The sequence below is a fragment of the Equus przewalskii genome, chromosome 4 (assembly GCF_037783145.1).
Source record: "Equus przewalskii isolate Varuska chromosome 4, EquPr2, whole genome shotgun sequence".
In the NCBI taxonomy this organism is placed as follows: domain Eukaryota; kingdom Metazoa; phylum Chordata; class Mammalia; order Perissodactyla; family Equidae; genus Equus; species Equus przewalskii.
In genome coordinates this window covers 85,745,260-85,766,722 of record NC_091834.1, presented here as the reverse complement: position 1 = coordinate 85,766,722, position 21,463 = coordinate 85,745,260, and the positions used below count along the sequence as shown (strand labels likewise).

Sequence of the window (21,463 nt, the reverse complement as noted above, 5' to 3'; positions counted from 1 at the left end):
TTTTACAATTAGATATACCATCTCTAATTGGTGATCTCAATAGTTCAAAAAATTTCTTCTATGATTTCAAACAATCCAATTTGAAACTCACATCATAAATGCAGTTTTAATCAAATAACTCACATTACTGAATCACAGATAAACACAGTAATTATATGTTAAGTCCATTCCTAATTACAGTAATTAACTGTAGTAAAAAAGCTTTAGAAGAACAGTTAATAAATAGAATGTTTAAATAGGCTACAGAGCATCCATGTAATGGAATAGAATTGGTGTTTTCTAAGAATATTAAATAATGTGGAAATTTAAATAGTACCCTATCTTGTCCTTAAAAGGATTCTTCTTGGCTTACAAAATAAGTAATAATCTACTAAGATAAAATAAAATTTAAGTGGACTTTTTAAAATCAGGAAAAAGTAATTCTTTGGGAGGACAATGCAATATATCATAGTTGTGATGTGAGGTTTTCCAATTGGTCTAACTTAATTAAGTGCAAGATTTTTTAGGAGATCTAGAGTACTGAAAAGACTGAATGCTCTTTAAGAAATCCTGAATGAAGTCTATGTATTTCAGCTGAGCTTTTCACAGGTTTTGAAAAGTAGAGTCAAGATTATACTGCCAGATGAATACTTAGAATTGTGTTAATAATTAAGGTTAGAACCATATGCTTTAATTCCTAACCTGAGCTCGAGGAGTTAGAGAATTTCAGGAGACAATGATCTATAAACTAAGATCTGAAAGACGAGCACAAGGAGCAGAAGTTAGCTACATTTTGGAGGTAGCTAACTTGGGAGGGACGGGTGATTCACGTAGAAAAAACGGGACGGGTGATTCAGGTAGAAAAAACAGCACGGGCAAAAACCCAAAGGCAAGGAGAAGTATTCTATCCATAAAGAACTGATATTCAGTGGTCATGAAACAAAGATTTGGTGGCAAGGTGAGGGTGGATACCAAGAATGGGGCGGGAGAACTAACTAAGCGGGGGCATATCATAAAAGCTTCTGGAAGTCAGGCTGAGTTTAGACTTAATCCTGAGGGCAAAGAGAAACAAAAGATTTTAAGGAAGGAAGAAAAACCATCAGGTTTATATTTTTTGAAGACATTTTCTTATCTTACTAGCACTAACCAAAAGGTAAGGTTGTCAATCTACTCCTTTTTCCTCCCTCTGTGCAACTATAAGCTCCACGAAAGACAGAGCCCTTACTCACAGTTGTATCCCTAGTGCTCACCTTATTATCTGGCACCTAGTAGGTGACTAAAAAGGACCTGTTGAATAAATGTTAGAGCTTCTACACTTAATTGGTAACCCAGAACAGCTGTATTCTGCTTGTAGCATGGAGAATGGGCTGGGGGGAAGGGTGGAGTACACAGGAAGAGGAAGACTAGAAACAGAGGCCAAATAGGTGATGACAGCCTAAACTAGTGAAGCGGCAATGGGAATAGAAGATGGAGGTAAAACTGACATGACTTGCTTACTAAATAGATCAGTGAACCTGTAGGTAGTATTGACATAGTCTTGTGAAAATATGAGGTACCCAACAATAACACCAGCCCAAACTAGAGGATCAATCCATATCTGCTCTTATAGTAGCCATGAGCAGGACACTATTTTCCTTAAAATATAATTTTGGTCACTTACAGACATGCAAGCTAAGGCTGAGACATCAGGTAACTTGCCCAAAGTTACTTAGACTAAGGACTGAGATAGGCTCTAGAGAGCTAGAACAGTGGTTTGCAATCCTGGCCACATACCAGAAACCCTTTGTGGGGGATGGAGAGAGACAAAGAGAGAGAGAAAGCGGGACATGGGAAGAGGAGTAGAAAAGAGAAGAATGGGAAGGAAGAGAGGGAAAGGAGGAGAGGGAGAGACAGGCAGGAGAGGAGGGAGGAAGATGGAAAAAAATAAGAAAGAAAAATGAAAAGAAATAACGTGTTTCCCTCTAATATGCCAACAGAGCCACTGAAGTTCCACAATTCCAAGCATAACTGCAACAGTTTTAGGAGGGAAAATTTCCCAAGTAGTTCTAACCAGATGCTCAACTTTGCCATAAAAATCCTCAGTTAAAGCACCCATTGTATATACAGCCTTTGGACAATGCAACTTACAGGCATATCATCAAAATTAACCACTTGGAAAATGTGTATCTAGACAAAAGAGTGGTATTTTAAAAACTTAGATCAAGACCTGGCATTAAACCTTTCAATAACCTCTTATTTAAAAGAAAAAAAAAAATTCAAACTTCTTACATTTGCACAAGGCACTGAATAATAACTCAACTATTTCTCTAACCTCATTTCCTACCAACTTTCCCCACCCTCGATTTGCACTAGTCCCATCTGTTTCTGGAACACACTGAGTTCTTTCCTGCTTTGGGACATTTGTACTTGCTTTTCTCTCAATTTTTAACATGGGTCTTCCTAATTTTCTGCTTCTTGTCTTAAATCTTAAAGATTACCTCCTCAGAGATGGTTTGCCAACCTATTCTATCTAAAGGGGACCTCCTACGTTACTCATTATTATAGCATCCGAATTTCTTTTTCTTTACAGTACTTAGAAGGCAACTGCAGGTCTCTTTCCACTAGAATAAGAGTCCTTTCAGAGAAGAGATCTTATCCCCCAGATCCATAGCTATATCCCAAGTGCCTAAAACACACTTAGCATACAGAAGGCATTGAAATACATTGGGAGGAAGGGAGAGGGTCAAACTTAGATGCTGGTAGGTGATCAACAAATATTACTAATGAATGAACTTATTTGCAGTGTGGGATAATTCAGCATAAATCAATGAAAAATTAAAGAACACATAGCAAAACTGATTCTGATTTTACAAAAGTTGATCAGCAGTAATTAGGGAATGAATCCACTTGTCTTTTCTACTAATACCTCTAGTCCATGGCAATAAAACCATAATGATAAAAAAAAAATTACCACAATTTAATGAAAATTTTTAAATAGCAGAATACAAAATTGTGCTAAATTTTATAGAATGAATAAGTGTAAAAAGACTAGAAGGAAATACATCAAAATGTTAACAGATATGTCTGGGTGTTTTGATACATTTCCTTTTTTGCATCTTTCTATATTTTCCAAATTCTCTACAATGTGCATATTATTATTTGTATAATCAAAACTGAACCAAAAGAACAATTATCCTACTTTGCTGGCTCTAAAGCTAGCCATAACCATGAATGAAACATTATACTAATCAATTTTGCAAATTACTACATAATAATAACTTATTTTCTAAAATCTTCAAATGATAGTCATTAAAGCCTACTTATAGTGAATTTTTTACTAAGTTTTTTGCCACTATCACTTTTTACCATTTATTTTTTAATCTTGGGAAGTGGTTTAGTATGGTGGAAAAAATACCTTTTTTGCATTAAAACTTCTAAATCCAAGCTTTATTATTATCTAGTTGTGTAATGCTGAATATATTACTTCACTGAGTTCAATTTTTCTCATCTGGTAAATGAGAATAATACCACCAATTAGAGATATTTATAAAGCTCTGCTTAGTGACTGACATACAGTAGGGTCTAAATAAAAGAGTAGCTACTATAAGCCATCAGAATATCATCTACTAGCTAGATTATCAGTTATCAGCACTCTGAGAGACCATGATCATCCTGTTCTACCATATCACTAGTCTAGCACTGAGCCTGCAGGTAGCAATTTTCAACACGTTATTTGTCAAATCAATTACCATCTTCACTACCTTTTTCAGGTAGAGCTACATTAGGATTGTAGGGAAGCATTATCTCTCTCCTTCTAGTTATTTTAATGGAAAGTTAGAATAACTCAAAAGCTAGAGGAAGTCAAAGATTAAATCATATACCTCCACACTATGCTATGGAAGCAGAAAATAAATGAGTAAACAAGACAGACAATTTTAAATAGGATAAATGTTATTAGTCATTTCCTATTATATTTCTTTTTATTTTTTATTTTATTTTTTTGAGGAAGATTAGCCCTGAGCTAACATCCATGCCCATCTTCCTCTACTTTATATGTGGGATGCCTACCACAGCATGGCTTGCCAAGCGGTGCCATGTCCGCACCCGGGATCCGAACCAGCAAACCCCGGGCTGCTAGAGTGGAGCATGTGCACTTAACCGCTGCGCCACCGGGCCGGCCCCCAAATTTTTAAATAAAATGCTTAAGCTTCTATTTTGGACATCATCTACTGAGTTCCTGTCACAGCAGATGAAGATTTTTACTACAATGACACTATCCCTCTACTCCTCTTACCTTATTCTTCCACTAAATGTTATCCCAATTTCTGGTTAAATTGATTGTAGATTTTGCATTACTATGATTCAGGAAATACTGCTTACTGTAGAGCCAAGAAATATACTGTGATGATGTCTCCTTTCTTATACAAATTTTTTCTTTTCTTATTACGTTCCTAGCCTTAATCTTTTACAAGAGATGTTACTTACCTATTAATAGCTTTTTATTACAAATGCTCAAACATATCTATTGAGTCTATTTTTATCTGGAAACCTCACTTTTGGTGAGGAAGAGAGGTCTACTCTCCTGTGTCCTGCTCTGATTCGAACTGGATGCTCACAGGTTTGCTGTGCAGGTTACCATCTTGGGATGTCCCCTCATTGCTCTCCTATGTTAGATCCTCTTTTTCCCAGCTCCTATATTTTCTTTCTAACTTTTACTCCCTTTTGTTAGTGTATATGATGTAGTAATAAGAAAGAGTGCATAAAAGATCTTTCATTTTTTAAATTTTGTATGGCAGACACTGTTGCCTAAATGATCCAACAGCCATTTCCAAACCCCTTCCCCCGTGTACTATACAAAGGCTGGAAAAGCTAAATACTTGCTTTCCCAAAGTCTAGAAGTTAAGTTTCACAGTTCTAGCCAATGAAATCTAAGTAAGGAGCTTTCTGGGCAAGTTTTGCTTTCCTTTCTTTTTTCCTGTCTGGAATGAAGGCATGATGTTTGAGGTGCTTCAGCCAGCCTGCCACCATAAGCCTACAGCTGTTGTTAAAGACAGAAAAACAGAAAGATTAAAAAAACACCTAGGACAACCAGAGGCACTCACAACTAGAACATACAACTATGTACTGGGGGGGGGGGGGGGGGTTTGGGTAGAAGAAGAAGAAGGAAAAGAAGACTGGCAGCAGATATTAGCTCAGGTGCCAATCTTTAAAAGAAAAACCCAAACCTAAGGACCTTCATGACATTGCTCAAGTCACTACATCAGTCCCAGATTATCTACCTCTTGATTTCTTATTCTGTAAGAGAAAAGAGTCCCCATTTGTCTAAGCCATTGTTCTCTGGGTTTTCTATTACTTGCAGGCAAACACATTCCACTGATAAACCTTGTATATCTGAAAACAGTATTTCTTCCCTCTTGTTTCATTGGTGTTTTGGCTAGGAATAGAATTCTAGGTTGATGACAATTTTCCCTCAGCATTTTTAAGATCTTGTTCCGCCTTATCTTACAGCTTCCAACATTGCTGACAATTTCTGTATCATTCTAAGTCCTGTCCCTGTGAATGTGACCTCATTTTACACTAGAAGCTTTTAAGATATTCTCTTTATAACTGATATGGGAAATTCCACAATGCACAATGATGTGTCTTCAGAGTGAGAAAGCTTTTGTTTTTTGTTTTTTTCTAAATTCAAAGTATTGACTTCTGTAGGGGGACATTTATAATCTGGAGACCAATGCTTTTCAGTTCAGTTTGGGGAAATTTTCTGGATTTATTTTATAATCTAGACTCCTTCATTTTCCTTGTTCTCTATAGTTGGAGAAACTCTTATTAGTTCAATACTGGACCTCCTGGATTGATTTTCTAAGATTTTTATTTTCTCCAATTTCCATTTCTGTCTCCCATCTATTTTTCAGGAGATTTTTCACAACTCTTGTACTTTTTTATTCTAACAAAATTTATTTTCCAAGCAGCTCTTTCCTAGTCTCTGATCTTTCATTGCATCCTATTATCATTTTATGGATGTGGTATCCTTTCCTCTAAGAAAACTGATCTGGATTATTATTATTTTAACTTACTTGTGTTCAGTGCATTACTCCATATTTCTATTTTCAGGTTTGCTTTGTTTTTATCTCTCTCTTTCATGGTGAAGGCCCTAACACAGAAGATATACAACTGACAGTGCATCATGGGTGAAGAAAGAAAAAGTTAATTGGAAACAGTATGTATACAGTGGGCAACACTGTAGGAGGACTGAGCTGTGAAACTGGTCACTGATTTGGGGACCAGACAGCAAGATTAGCCATTTTATTATGGGGTGGAGAATGCCCACATGATAGTATCTGGAAATCTTTTCTCCGAGGCCATACATTTCCTCCAGAGAAGGTGATTCTAATCCTATGCTAGGAGACATAGGCCTGGCATCATGGAACAGGGAAGCGGTTAGAAGTTCCAGCATTCAGTTTAGAGGTTTAATTCTCCTATTTTCTACCCTCTCTCTCTGTCCACAGAGCCTCTATCATTTCATTTCCCCCAGAAAATAAAGCTCTAGCCTCTGCCTAGTAGGCAGTACAGGAGAAGGGTCCTGAGGGTCAAACTACTTTTTTACTATTGTGCCATCTTTTGTAAAAAGGAAAAAAAAGTTTTCCTCCCAAATATGAACAACTATTTTAACAAAAAGATTTATTTCTACAAATAACAGCTAAAAGGAAAAGAAAGCTGACATAATTTCTCACCCTTTTGCTCAAATTAGGTATCTTAAACCATTGAGTCTTAAACACCATTCTTCTGTGTATACTAATCACAGGCAAAGCGACTACTATGGAGGGTAACTATGTAAATTGTTATCCAGAATAAGATACTTTTGAGAGTGAATGGTGCACTATTAGTAATTATGCCAGGGCAATATGCATAAAACTGAGAGTATCTCAGGCAAACCAGTCACCCTATTACTACTAGGAGAATAACTTTCTTGAATGCCAAGCTTGTAACCTTAAAAGGCTTTACCAACTATGTGAAATTCTCCCTCAGAACAAAGACATACTCTACTGTGCTAGTGCCTAATATATGTCACGTAGTGAAAACAGAAGGCAATATAGAATAATACAGCTTTTAAGATATTACAAAGTCTCCCTTCCAACAAGCACACAAATAAAACACTACTTTAGAAATTCACATATTGTCTTTATGCTTAAAGGAAATAATAAGAATTCATATATTTCAAATAGACAGAATTGGATAATTTAGCTGGTAGAGTTTTCTTCTTCTTACTTGGAATTACTTCAATTAAAGAAATGAGGAAAGGGTGAAGAATGATTAGAAAGAAAAGAAAACGGGCTATAGTTTTCTACCTAAAGTAGTTAAGACATGAGAGAAGAATCACTAAACGCCTTTACCCATTCCAGAGTCTTTCTTGGTGCCATCTGATATTATGTCTACATGATCAGAGTCCACATCATAACTAAAGAAATCATTCAAATAGGTCTTCGACCGCTGGCCACCAAATACATATAAGCAACGATTTTTCTGAAAAATAAGAAAAAAAGGGCAAAGAAGAGAGAAAGCAGTCACTTTCATAGGAATTCATCATGATCCTTTTAAAATGTAAACACCTATAACAGTAATGTTATGACAGATCCCATGCATTGGAATACTATGCAGATATAAAGAGGAATGAGGAAGCTCTCTATATACTGCTAAGAGGTGATCTCTAGGATATTCTATTAAAGTAAAAAAGCAAGGTGCAGAATAATGTATACAGGATGCTGCCTTTGTGTAAGAAAAGAGAAAAAGGAATGCATGAGTGTTTGGTTTTTTCCTTCAGAAAGAAAGGAAGGAAGGAAATTAATAAAAGACAGTTACCTATAGGGGAAGGGACAGAGCAGGAAGACAGGGATAAACACCAGATCTCCCTGAAAGTGCCTTCACTTATGTTTTTGCCTTTAGAACCATGAATATGTTTTTATTTAATTAGAAAATAAAATTAACTCAGTCGAAAAATATCTCCGAAATTTGAAAAAGAAATGAAAGAAACCTATCTGTATATAAAGACATACAGAGGCATGATCACACAGAGAAGTAGCATTTCTAGAGATTTTAATTGATGTTTTTTTTACTACCCATCCCTAGTAGGCTATATCCTAAAACAGAAAAATAATCAGAAAACAATCTTATACAGTATTCAGTGATTTTGCTGTTAGTTTCATTATTCTGTAAACTAGTATAGAAAGACAGAGCACATAATATAATATCGTCATTAGGAAGTAGGATTTTACCCTTAGAAGATACACAAATACAAAATCAAAGATATTAAATTTAAAAAACTATAGTCTTTCACTTGAATTGGACGTAGCAGTATGAATTCATGATTTAATTTTTCTCTTAAAAAGACAGATACACATTCATATATATATAAACATATATGTGTGTACAACTGTGTATCACTTAGCGACGGGGATACATTCTGAGAAATGTGTCGTTAGTCGATTTCGTCATTGTGCAAACATCACAGAGTGTACTTACACAAACCTAGACAGTATAGCCTACTACACACCTAGGCTATATGGTACTAATCTTATGGGACCATCGTATATTTGGTCTGTCATTGACTAAAACATTGTTATGCAGCTGCATGACTCTGTGTGTATATACACACAAATGGAAATGCATGGGTATGCTGGGAGGGGGGCACTCCTACTGGACAAAGAGAGAAAAACTGGGGCATCAAAAGAATAATGACAGCATTGGATTAAACAAAATAAATATTTAAAAATCCACGGGTTCCTAACAATACTTAAAAAAAATTCATTGGTTAACTATGGAGCACAACTCATTAATATGAAAAAGTGATAAAAGAAAAGAATCAAACATTTATATTACCTCTTCTGTGTGGTTTACATATCAGGGTAGCCAAGTAGTTAATGAGGGTAAGTTGTGTTTGTTTGTTTGTTTTTGGTGAGGAATATCAGCCCTAAGCTAATATCTGTTGCCAATCCTCCTCTTTTTGCTTGAAGAAGACTGTCCCTGAGCTAATGTTCGTGCCAATCTTTCTCTATTTTGTATGTGGGACACTGTCACAGCATGGCTTGATGAGTGGTGTGTAGGTCTGCACCCAGGATCCAAACCTGTGAACCCTGGACTGCCAAAGCAAAGTGCACAAACTTAACCACTACACCACCAGGTCAGCCCCAACGAAAGTTAAGTTTTTTCTAGTACAATCACAGTTAATAAATGCAGAAGAAATGACATAATTAGAAAAATCACCATTTTACAAAACCTAATGAAATCTAGGCAATGACTATCAATGGCTGCTAAAGCCATTAGGTAAAAAGTTGACAGGATACTTTATAAATGACACCTGAATCCAGTGAACAATTTTAACATCACCAAAAGCATGACAATTACACATTAAATGCCTCTTGATATTTTGCAATCAGACCATCTATGAAGTATTCTTGCACCTCCCCTTTTGGCTTCCACCCCTCCCACCCAAAAAAGAAGAGTGAATCGAAAATCAAGCCTCTGACTCTAATTACCAGCTCACAGGAAATACAGGGGATAGGGGTCATGTTAAATGACACAATGAGGATAAAATCAGCCAAATCGAAAATACAGGAAATTCTAAAACACACATGATTCAGTTTCTTTAATAAATACATAAGTGGTAGGTGGGTGGAAGAAACAGGAGGGGGGAGTAGTGTTCTGGATAAAAAGAAATTTAAGAGCCATAACAACCAAATGCAATGCAGAGACCTTTTTTGGATCCTAACTTGAATAAACCAACTATGAAAAGGTATTTTTCAGTATTTCAGGGGAAAAAAAATTAATGCAGGCTATCTGTTAAATGATAGTAAGAAAGTACTTTTATTTTGGTTGGGTTTTATAATGGTACTGCAATTATGTTTTTTAAAAGTCCCTATCTGGACTTAATCTGGACCTAAATACACTATAGTATTCACAGGTATAATGATACAATGCCTGGGATTTGCTTTAAAATACTCCAGCACAATAAAATTTAAGAATAAACATAAAAATCAAAGAACTATTAAAAAAGAAGAAATGTAAATGAGGTAGATATATGAAAAATGAACAGTGGAATATTGGTAACTATTGAAACTGATAAATGAATACACAGAAATTTATTATATTCTTCTCTCTACTTTGGTTATGTTTAAAATATTCCACAATAAGAACCAGAAGAACCCAAAACTAGGCTATACAACTATGTACTGGGGGGCTTTGGGGAGAAAAAAAAAAGAAGATTGGCAACAGATGTGAGCTCAGGGCCAACCTTCCAAAAAAAGAAAAATTTAAAATATTCCACAAGGTATTTTTAAAGTTACGTTCACAGAAGGAAGCCTAAGTTTTCACCATAACATTTGAAAAGGTTTAAGAAATGTCTGTATGTTGGTTTTGCTGATAAGTTTTAATTCTAATTCTATAAAGTCAATTCTTAATTATTTGCACTTAACGGAGAACAGCAGAGGGGGGAAAAAAGAACATAAGAAAATTGATCTTTTAGTTACTAAGAGAAATCAATAAGTAGAAAGGTACAAGAAAGAGAAATAGCTACAATTTCTACATAAGCAGTGAAGTTAGTCATAAAAGTGCCTAAACTTGCATTTGGGCAATAACTATTTAGGAATTACTAGGTTGATGGGAAGAGTCTCATAATTAGCAAACAGTTCATTGTTAAAGGAAGTTTTATTTTTGTCTATCATTGCTGACACTAATCATTTTTTTCTAGTGACAAGTTTTGATCTTTACTCAAGAATCAGATTTTACCACTTCCTTTCCTACGGAGATATACATGACAGTATGACAAAATACACTGTACAGAGTATTCTTACTGAATGGAATAGCATGCAGTGTCCTATCCGAGACTGGATATCCTCAGGCCCAGCATTACAGGAGTCCTCTCGAAGAAGTTTCCAGGTTTGACATTGACAGTTGAAAGCAAATAATCCACTGAATTGTGGTTCACTGGCTCTGCTGTCATCCACGCTGCCATTACATGTCAAAATTCTACCACCAAAGGTGTAGATCATATGTTTTTCTGAGTCCATACACATCTACCAGAACAAAGCAACAGATAGAATCATTTTAGATTATTCCTGTCACATGTGCTAAAAGGAAACCAATGTGTGCAGTTTTAGATTCTTAAAAAAGCTGAACTTTGTCTTAATAACACTAAATACCATCCCTGATTATCATACGCACTTTTTGCCATACTGCTCACCACCTGGCGGAGATTCAGGATGGACTTCTAAATACTTAGAAGTTTTCCATTCTTCCCAGTGAGAGTAAAATATGTTCGGTTAAAGAGTTTTATGCTTTCTTGAAACTGCATAATTTTTTACCAAGTCAACCAACATTACATGAGGCACTGATTTATACTTTAGAGTGAACACTGATCATACTCTATGGGTAGAGTGATCACATCCTCTTTATAAAAATTCCTTTCTTTCAATTCTAGGCAAGCATCCAATTAATCTTGCTACCATTTAGTAAGAGAGTAGATATGTGAATAAGAGTGATGTAGCTAAATTCTTCTCTCTGCATTTATTTTATGAAAGTCTTCAAATCACGTTGTTATAAAACAGTAAAACAAACAAAAGACACATGCAGCAATCAGTCTTCAGACTGTTTTCTATGGTGTGTTGAATCTTGCCTCCTTTTACACAATACTATAAATTTAATTTTCTTTGAGGTATGTTATGTAATTCATGTTCAAAAGCCAACCTTGATTCTCTCATTCTTTCACCTCAAGGAGATTGTGGCTTTTCATAAAATATGTCTGAGAAAATAGCCATTTGTCACAAGACAGTATCAAATTCTATTTCAAAGAATATCCAAGCCCAAGTTGGGAATCAGATGTTGAACACAAGTGGCATCTACATTTAAACAATAATTGTGTACACAAAACATCTAATTTTTGCTAAAGCACAATTACTAACCATTTTATATTCAATTCTCTTCTCCTATCAAATTATTTTTCTATTATCTATTTTTGTAGTTTTTAATAAAAAGCTATTTTCATAACTGTAAAGATTGTTTTTTTAAATTAGTATCGAAAAGATTCTAGCATCTCCTCATCTTTATCTACCACTAAAAAGATCCACTCCCTTGCCATTTCCCAGGTTTATGGCAGATTCCATAAATTATGATGAAAATCTACTCTCCCTCAAGGGTGAAATCTTGATGAATATGGTTTAAAAATTGAGATGTCAAAGTTTTCATGTCTCTGGCACTCCAAAGAAAGTGTTCCCATTCTTTAATCTTAAGTGATCATAACATTAAAAACAATCCATACATTGTTGAGGACAACTCAGTACAGTCCCATTCAACTGCTATCTCACTGTCTAGGGCTTTGCTGGCTAGATCACATTACCCTGTCCTAAGCACTTAAGGTGCACATCTCTCCAAACGTCCGGGGATCACGCTGAAAATCCTGAGGGACCCACATTACAAGTGCCTATTTATACTTTCATAAACTCACAGATTCATACTAATTCTGGGCAATCTCTGTTATCAGGACCCTATAGTTCTACTTCATATGGCTACAAAGGGAGTTTCTCTTTCCTTTGGGGGATATTTAAGTTTCATTTTGATTCTCATTTGTTATCAGGGGTTAAGCATAAACATCTTTATCTTGGTAGCTCTTTCCAGCATACCTGATCAAACCAACTCAAAAAAGGAGAAAGATATTATAGCAGTTTGATGATTCTTTCCCACATCTTAGAACAAACTGGACACAAAACCAGTAACCAGTTGTCTCTCTGTGGCTTTCAGGATTTTCTCTTAATCCTTGGTTTTGAAATTTCATGAAGGAAGTATCTAGGATATTCTTTTTTCATTCATCTTGAACTGCACCCACTGTTCCTCTCATTCTGAAAACTGTCTTTCTTCAGCTCTGGGAGTTTTCTTCATTTTTACCTTGAGTATTATTTTTTGCCTCCATTCTCTTTTTCTAGGACTCCTATTAGGTAGATCCTGGAACCTTAGGACCTTTTCTCTGTTTCTTAACTTTTCTCTCATAATTTCAGCTCACTAATCTAGTAACCACATAGAGGTGAGTGTGCCCATTCTGCTTTTAAATCAATTTATTGAGATTTTTGTTTTGTTATTAACTCTTTATAAGTTTTCTAGATATTTCTTTTTCATGGATGTAATAGCCTCCTGAATCGCTCTGAAAATATCACCTAAACTTATCTTAAAGGCTTCTTCAGTTTACACTACTAGCTGTTTTTCTTTGTTCATTCTTAACTTGTTGAGTTCAGTACCCCTGTCTCATGGTATTGATTATCCTCAAATATTTAGATTTTTTTGGTCATTGTTCTAGTCTTCTTTGTATCTGAGAATCCCTATTCATCTGCCTGTTGCATATACAGCAGCCTGCCTCAAGGGACTGGATGGAGAGAAATAGGACATGATGCTGTGAGGAGTTCCTCAGTGCTTCTTGGGAGTATTGCTCTATCTTTCCAGCTCCAATGCCCACATTCAACACTTGACTTGTCAACAACTTTCACATTTAAGTGCTACTCAGTCAAACTGGAGAATGCCCTGCTGTTCAGTCTCCAACTGATCATCTAACATTCGCCCCAGCTATACAGACTTTGAGACTCAAGTTGCTGAAATCTTATAGGTTCTGGTTTCTTCTGGTTGGATCCGATCCTATCTGCATTCTACATTACAGGAATTCTCCCAAAGTTTTTGAAGTTCCTCAAGGGCATTCTTTCTTGTTTTTCAATACTAAGGTATTCTCTTCTCATATCATAGGATGTGGGGCAGAAGGACAGTATAGGTTCAGTCTGTCAATAATCCACTAACCCAGGGAGAATGTCAATGAGCTGAGATCTCCAATCCTTTGACTGAAGTTTCTCCTGCCATTTTTTGGCTAGCTCATATTCCATTTTCTAGTAATTTCCTCAAACAGTGTTTATACTTGAAGGACAGTTTGGCTAGATATAAAATCCTTGGCTCATACTGTCTTTTCTTGAATACCTCCGAGAATGTCGCTGTTTTATTTCTTGGTATCGAATGCAGCTGTAGAGAAATCTGTTACAGTCTCATCTTGTTTCTTTCATAGGTGACTTGATCATTTGGCTAGTTCCCCCAAAATGGCCTCTTTATCTTTGAAATTCAATGTTACTAATATATGTCTTAGAGTTAAATGCCTAGGTCAATCTTCCCTGAATATAGCATGCCCTATGAGATGTGGAATAGTCTTCTTTCTTCAGGAAAGTCTTCTTGAATTTTATTTATAAATATTTGTTCTGTTCCACAGTTTCAGTTTTCTTCTTTAATGTCTCCAATTATGTGTGTGTTGACACTCTTTTGCCTGTCTTCGCTATCTACAATTTTCTGGCTAATCCTTTTTATATCTTTATTTCCGTTTTATCTGCTCTTATTTCTATGCTATATGATCCTTACCTATTCTTCTTTATGCTCCTTGCAGATTAGTCTTCATTTCTGAAAGTGTTACTACATTTTTCTTCAATTTCTTTCCTGAGTTTTACCACGTCCAGTTTCACCTGATCCTAATATTTGACCCTCTCATCTGCATTCTTGAATTTATGCTTTGTAGTTTTCTTCATGGTTTCAAGCTTCATTAAGATCATTTAATTGATGTTAGAATACTGGAATATAATTTTCATCTGCTGTTGTTTGAAGGAAAGTTTTGCTGTTTTCTTTTTATTGTTTTTCTTTAGAGTATCTCTCTAAAGATTCGGTGTGTATTGCTTTTTAGTTTTTCATATTTAAATGAGTTGAAGTTTCCTGGACCAGATAACAGAAGGTTCCTATGGCGGGGTGATGTTCTTGCTCATGGATTCCCTCCTCTGTTGCTACTGAATTGAATATTCTTCAAAATACGATGCTTCTGTGAAGCCACATCTTCTCTAACTCTATGAACCTCATCTAATCAGGGGGGTTCTATCTCAAGCCTTGGGCTCTCCCAGTTCCTTCAATGGTCATTGCAAAAGGAGCCACAGTCCTCACTTTTCATGGTGTTTCCGTTACTTTTAGAAGATGGTGTTTTCTGTCATCTTCCACCTCTGGGCCTTTCTGGGCACTTTCCATATGTTACTTCACTGACTACCCCAGTGGCTTCCCTGGGTTAAATTTTTGCCCTGTTCATGATACTTCCCACGGTGCTGTACCTCTGCTATGCTCCCTCTGCATTCCCAGTTCTCCCCTATTAGACTGTTGCGCACTTCCATACAGGTTCTGGGTATTTCAGTGGTTTTTGGCTAAACTTAAAGGAACTAGGAGTTGTAGGTTTTCTTTGGCTCCTGATTTTGCTGAATATATGACTTTTTTTTAATCTTTTTATTTGGTTCCCCTTGTTCCTGAAGATCACACAAAGCAACAACATGGAAACTCCAGAACTAAGCTGTCATTATGTTCCTAAGAAATCCAAAGTCTTTGAATTTTATTTCTTTTAATATGTTAAATTCAAAATGGCAGAGTAACTTTTAAACATGTCTTCATGCCTCTAGCTCCCATGTTCTTCTCAAATTTGAATATTAAGTGTTAAAGTGTCATGAACAAGCCCAAGTAATTTTTGGAGTACGTTCCAACTGACAGCTTTATTCACATGAAATAGAATAGAAAATGGAGGCTTATACAGATTGTGTAATTAATTGTGCAAGGTCACAGAGATAGCTGTTAGCTGAATTAGTACTGAAATCCTGGTTTCTTCATTCCTAGTCTTCTGCTGTAACATTTAATCAGTTGAAAACCAAACATTACTTAACAGAACTTAGCTTCCAAGGAATATTCTATTTAACCAAAGTCAAGAGAAACAAAGGCCACACACAAGGACAATATATGTGCTGGAGTCAGACTATCCCTAAGCTATTCTTTTTTTCCCTGTAAAAATAAAGACATAAGCATCTTTTGTCAAAGAAATTTGTAACCAGTTGGAAGCAAGAAAATAAACTGTTTCCCTAACAATGTTATCTGCTGATGTTCTATTTTAAAAGATCAGAAAGAGCCTAACTTTTTTTGAGGTTGTTATTTTCAAGATGAACAACACTGAGTATGTTAGCAGGGAAGTGCAACACTTTGCAGAGCTCAGTTATGTAGAGCCAGCAGAAGTTCCAAATTCAATCTGAGGAGTACTTTGAAGACTAATGTTTTTGATTTTCCTCCCACCACTTACTTGATAGGCATATAACCCACTCATCTTTTCCTCACCATTCTCCTATAACAACTACTTGTTAATATAAATATGGCAGTAGGATAGCTTTAAAGCAAAGAATTAACAAAAATCTCTAAAGAAAAAAGAAATAAAGACTTGGGTTTTAACTCCTAGATATTGGGTCTAAGCTAGATTCTGTCATAATTCTAGCACTACCTCCCTCTTCTCAAGTACTAGATGATGCTATGTTCATCAAAACAGTGTTCTCCCCTACACTCCAAAAAAGCTTTGGACATGAGTTGAGCCAAGTAAAACCGCCTATAAAATTCAAAGTGGTTACTGTTTTGTTTGAAGTACTGACCTACAGTGAACTGATATGGAATAAGTATTCAAAGACAGATTGTGATAATGACACTGCCGGGGATAATGAGAGTTAAATGCACACTAATATTAAAGTGGCTTACATTACCGCTACGCATAGTCTTCTTGTCTACAACATCACTCTATGACTCCTATTGGTGCTGAGTCTAAACTTCATCTAGGAAATATCAAAATCCTTTCTGTTTTATAACAAATTTGTGATTATATACAAAAGAAAATATATTTCACTCAAATTGGAAGAAAAGCTGTAGATGTCAAATTCTTAGTCTCATTAAAAAGCAATTTCAAAGTTCTGCCAGGAATGTAGAATAAAAAGTTTAAAAAGGAAAAGTTGCTATTATTATGATTTATGGATATTTATCATAAACGAAATTTGTTTTTCCTAATACGTATTGCTCCATCTACTCTCTAAAGTTTTATAAATTAACAATTGTGTTCTGAGATCTTAATTTTTTGCTGTTTGTTTGTTTGTTGTCGAGGAAGATTCGCCCTGAGCTAACATCTGTCACCAATCTTCCTCTATTTTGTATGTGGGCTGATGCCACATGGCCACTGATGAGTGCTGTAGGTCCGCACCCGGAATGGAACCCAGGCTACCAAAGCAGAGCACACTGAACTTAACCATTAGACCACAGGAGCTAGCCCTGAGATTTTAGTATTTTATCCTGCACCAGACAAGACAAAAATATTTTAAGAGAATATCTTTATACCTACTAAAACAATAGTTATTTTTATTATTTGTCACAGGTAGTGGAAATCACAAATAGACAACTCAGCATAACATGTTAAATAAACTCTAAGAGCTAGAGTTGTTAAGCACTAATTAATTCCACCATATATTTATCTGTGCACCAAACCTGATGATCAAACACCAATTTCGGCCCTCCATCAGCAGCAGTATCCTCACTGAGTAACATCCATGTGTTTGTGTCAATGTCATAACGATAGAAGTCACTTTTCAGAGATTTGCTGTTCCTCACAGAGGAATCCAAATAACGCCCCAATGTGTAGATTTGCCTTCGCTGAATGTCAATGCACATTTTATGACATGATCTGGCACTAGGACCACTCTGTGGAGAGCAAAATAAAAGAAAAAAAAATTCAAAGAATAAATAACAGAAAATAAAATTGAATGCCGTTTTTTGTTGACTCTTTCATTAAAAGGTTTGCTCAGAAACTCACAGCAAGTCAAGTAATATAAGTCTAACACCAGGCTTAAATCTCTAAAGGAAAGCAAAGAAGTGGTAGGAGACACAAATCTTACCTCAGAAATGCTTAAAATCTACCAGCAAAGACGAGATGAACTATTCTGAACCCCACGGCACTCTGTTTATAACACTTATATGGCTTCTATTATATACTCCACTGCATTTTAGTTATTTGTGCATAGAGCTTAATGCTCTAGTACATATCAATCTACTTAAACACACTTTTGGTCTTTTTAAAAATATTTCTCATCAGAATCTAGCACAAAACATGCACTCCAAGAATAGTTAGAATTACTGAATTTCATAACTGAAAGGAACCTTAATAAAATCTATAACAATTATTTCCTTTTAAAGATGAGGAAATATAAGTCCAAGGAGGAAGAGTATCCTCCTGAAAGCTAGTAAGCTAGTGACAGAAGCAGAATGAGAATCCAAGTCTTTAACTTCTTCATCCAGCCTTTACAGTATATAAAACTGACTCTCTTGACTGAATAAATAACACAATTAAGGAATAATATGAAGAACGGTATATTATTGACAAAAAAATTATTTAGTTGAGATTACTTGTATCACAGGACTGAATAAAAGGTAAAAAGAAAATTGTACCATAAACAAAAAAAAGAGTTCAAAAAAAGAAAGAACTTCAACTGGGCAGGATTGGATTAGAAGAGGGAAAAGAAAAGAGAACTAATATTTGTTAAATATCTTCTAAATTCTGCCTATATTATTATTACGTGTGTGTGTGTATATTTCATATAATCCAGATAACAACTCTATAAGGAAATATTATCAGCATTTCAGAGAGTCACAAAACTAGGAAGTAAGATAGAGAAGTGTTACCAGGGCCAAAACTTGTGTTCTTTCCACTATTCCAGAAGAGAAGAGAAATAAAAGCAAAAATACACTCAATACAATGTGTGTGGTTATCACTGAGCCGAAGAATCCCTGCTGCAGAAATAACAGGGCTGAAGTATAAGGTAGAAACAGGAAGCCTGGGGAATGACCGGCAGAAGAGACTGAATGTAATACTGTAAGCAGTAAAGAACGACTATAAGTTTCTAGAGCAGGATATAACATAAAAAGATCAGTATTATAGGAAAAGTAATCTAGCACTATCATTAGATTAAATGAAGGAATAAAGATAGTAGGTAGGAAGAACAGTTTGGCAATAGCGTTATTAATGCAGATAAGTTGATTTGAATCTGCACTTCAGTATTCATACTAATTACTATTTTAAAATTTATTTTTAAAAGATTTTGTCAAGGAAAATCTTCAGCAGGTAAAACGGAAATGTTATTTGAGAAAGAATTTCCTCCATAATTAAATAATTTCAAAAACAAAGATAAGATACTATATAATAATCAATGCTATATTTCCTAGAGTGTGAAATTTGAAATTTTAATAGGAAAATAACAGCACTTCTTGCTTCAGCTTAATTACCACTAGTGGTATTAAAATGACACCCTAGCAAATTACACCCTAGGTAAGAAGAAAAACAAAAATAAAGATAAGAATAGAAATCAATAGATTAGAAAACAGACAAAAAGTAGAAAAAAATCAACAAAGTTCGTTCTTGGAAAGATTGATAGAATTATAAGCCACAGGCAAGATTAATCTTTTAAAAAGGAAGAGAAAATACAAATTGCCAATATCAGAAATGAAGGCAGAAAAATCACTACAGCCTTGCTGGAAGTGAAAAGAAAAGAAGGGACTATTACAAAAACATAGGTAAAATCTGACAATACAGGTAAAAAGGTCATATTCTTTGAAAAAATTTAACTTACCAAAATTGACATGAGATGAAAGAGAAAATCTAAAGTCATTATATCTATTGAAAAATTAAATTCATAATTTAAAATCTTCCCACAAAAAGAACGTCAGTCCTAAACACTTAAGGAAGAAATAATATTAATTTTACGCAAAATTTTTCAGAAAACAGAAGACAAAAAAACCTTCCATTTTTAATCTGTATACTATTTCATTCCTAACTTATTTTATGAGGAAAACATAGTACTAAAACCAGTAACAACTATCACAAAGGAGGAGGAGGAGAAATAATGTAGAGGCAGTTAGTACACCTCATGAACAGAGATGAAACTAATCTTTATCACAGCATTATCAAATAGAATACGGTGACATATAAAAAGGGTATTTCATAACTAAAGGGGGTATTATCTCAGGAATGCAAAGTTGATTTTACATTTGAAAATCAATCAAGACAATTTGCCACACTAACAGAATTAAAGGGAAAAAAATATGATCTTTTCAATATATATGTAGAAAAAGTATCTGATAAAATTCAATACATATTCATGAGGAAAAACTTACAGCAAACTAGGAACGGAAAGGCACTTCCTCAATCTGATCAAGAATGTATGAAAATCCTAAATCTAATTTTTCACTTAAGGGTGAAATATTCAATGCTTTCCTGCTAGGATCTGAAACAAGATAAGGACGTATATTCTCACCTCCTTTATTTAACACTGTACTGGAGTCTAAGTTACTGAGATAAGACATTAAAAAAAAAGTTTTAACAGAAAAAAAGAATGGAAAGAAAGAAGTAAAATTGACTCTATTCATGAATGACACGACTATTTGTTGAAAGCACCCTAACAAACCAACAAAGAAACTATCAGAAATAATAACTGGATTTAGAAAAGTGACATGATACAAAGGCAATATTAAAAAAAAAACTTTACTTCTCTGTATTACCAGTAAACAAATGGAAAATAAAAACTTTAAATTCCATTTACAATAGCATGAAAAAACAAAATATCCTGGGATCCATTTAATAAAAACATCTAAGACCTCTAACCTGAAAATTCCAAAAGTGCTGAGAAATAATGAAAAAGACTGAAATAAATGGAGATTTAACTACGTTCATGGATTAGAAGACTCAATATTATTAACACATCGATTCTCTCCAAATTAATTTATAGATTCATTACATTTCCAATCATAATCACAACAGTTTTAGAAATTGACAATATTATTCTAAAATTTATATGAAAATGTAAAGGACCTAGAAGAGTCAAAATAATTTTTAAAAAGAATAAAGAGGTCTTACATTACCTGACCTCAAGGCATGTCATATTAGTATAGCAACAGATCGAAAGATAATGGAGCAGAATAGAGTATCCAAAAATAAACATATAATTACACAATCAATTGATTACTGACAAAGGTGCCAAAGCAATTCAACGGATAAAGAAGACAGGGAACAACCAGCAACCAGAACTCTCATACATTTCTGGCAGGAATATAAAATGATACAATCTCTTTGGAAAAAGCTTTTATCAATGGATGCCAAAAGGGTGAAAGTTTGATGAGTAACAGGATATTTTCATAATCTCAAAATGTCTCCCCACAAATTACTTATTAATTATAGAGTGGAAAAAACCTGGTGGGTACCCTCCTTAACCAAATGATTAAGGCTAACATTAGACAAACTGATATAATGTACCTTTTGATATGATATACTAAGGAGGACCCAATGTCAGCCACATGGTATTCCTGCTAAAAATGCTTAACCTAAATCAATTCTAAGGAAACATCAGACAAACCCAACTGAAAAATATTCTACAAAATAACTGCTCTGGATTCTTCAAAAATGTCAACATCAAGAACGACAAGAAGGGGCCAGTCCCATGGCTGAGTGGTTAAAGTTCCACACACTCCACTTCAGCAGCCCAGGTTCACAGGTTCAGATCCCAGGCACAGACCTACTCCACTCATCAGCCACACTGTGGAGGCATCCCACATACAAAAAAAAATAGAG

General features: G+C 35.0%; 1 protein-coding gene across 26 annotated transcripts in view; it reads right to left on the bottom strand.

Moving 5' to 3' along the window:
- MKLN1 (muskelin 1) overlaps window positions 1–21,463 on the bottom strand; it is a 312,898-nt gene that overhangs the window by 35,277 nt on the left and 256,158 nt on the right. For all 26 annotated transcript variants that reach the window (XM_070617703.1, XM_070617697.1, XM_070617717.1 and 23 more), the window contains 3 exons: window positions 17,335–17,547; window positions 10,803–11,024; window positions 7,350–7,479 (listed from right to left, as the gene is read on the bottom strand). In XM_070617703.1, the coding sequence (XP_070473804.1) occupies window positions 7,350–7,479; window positions 10,803–11,024; window positions 17,335–17,547 (565 nt within the window). The remainder of the gene's footprint in view (window positions 1–7,349; window positions 7,480–10,802; window positions 11,025–17,334; window positions 17,548–21,463) is intronic.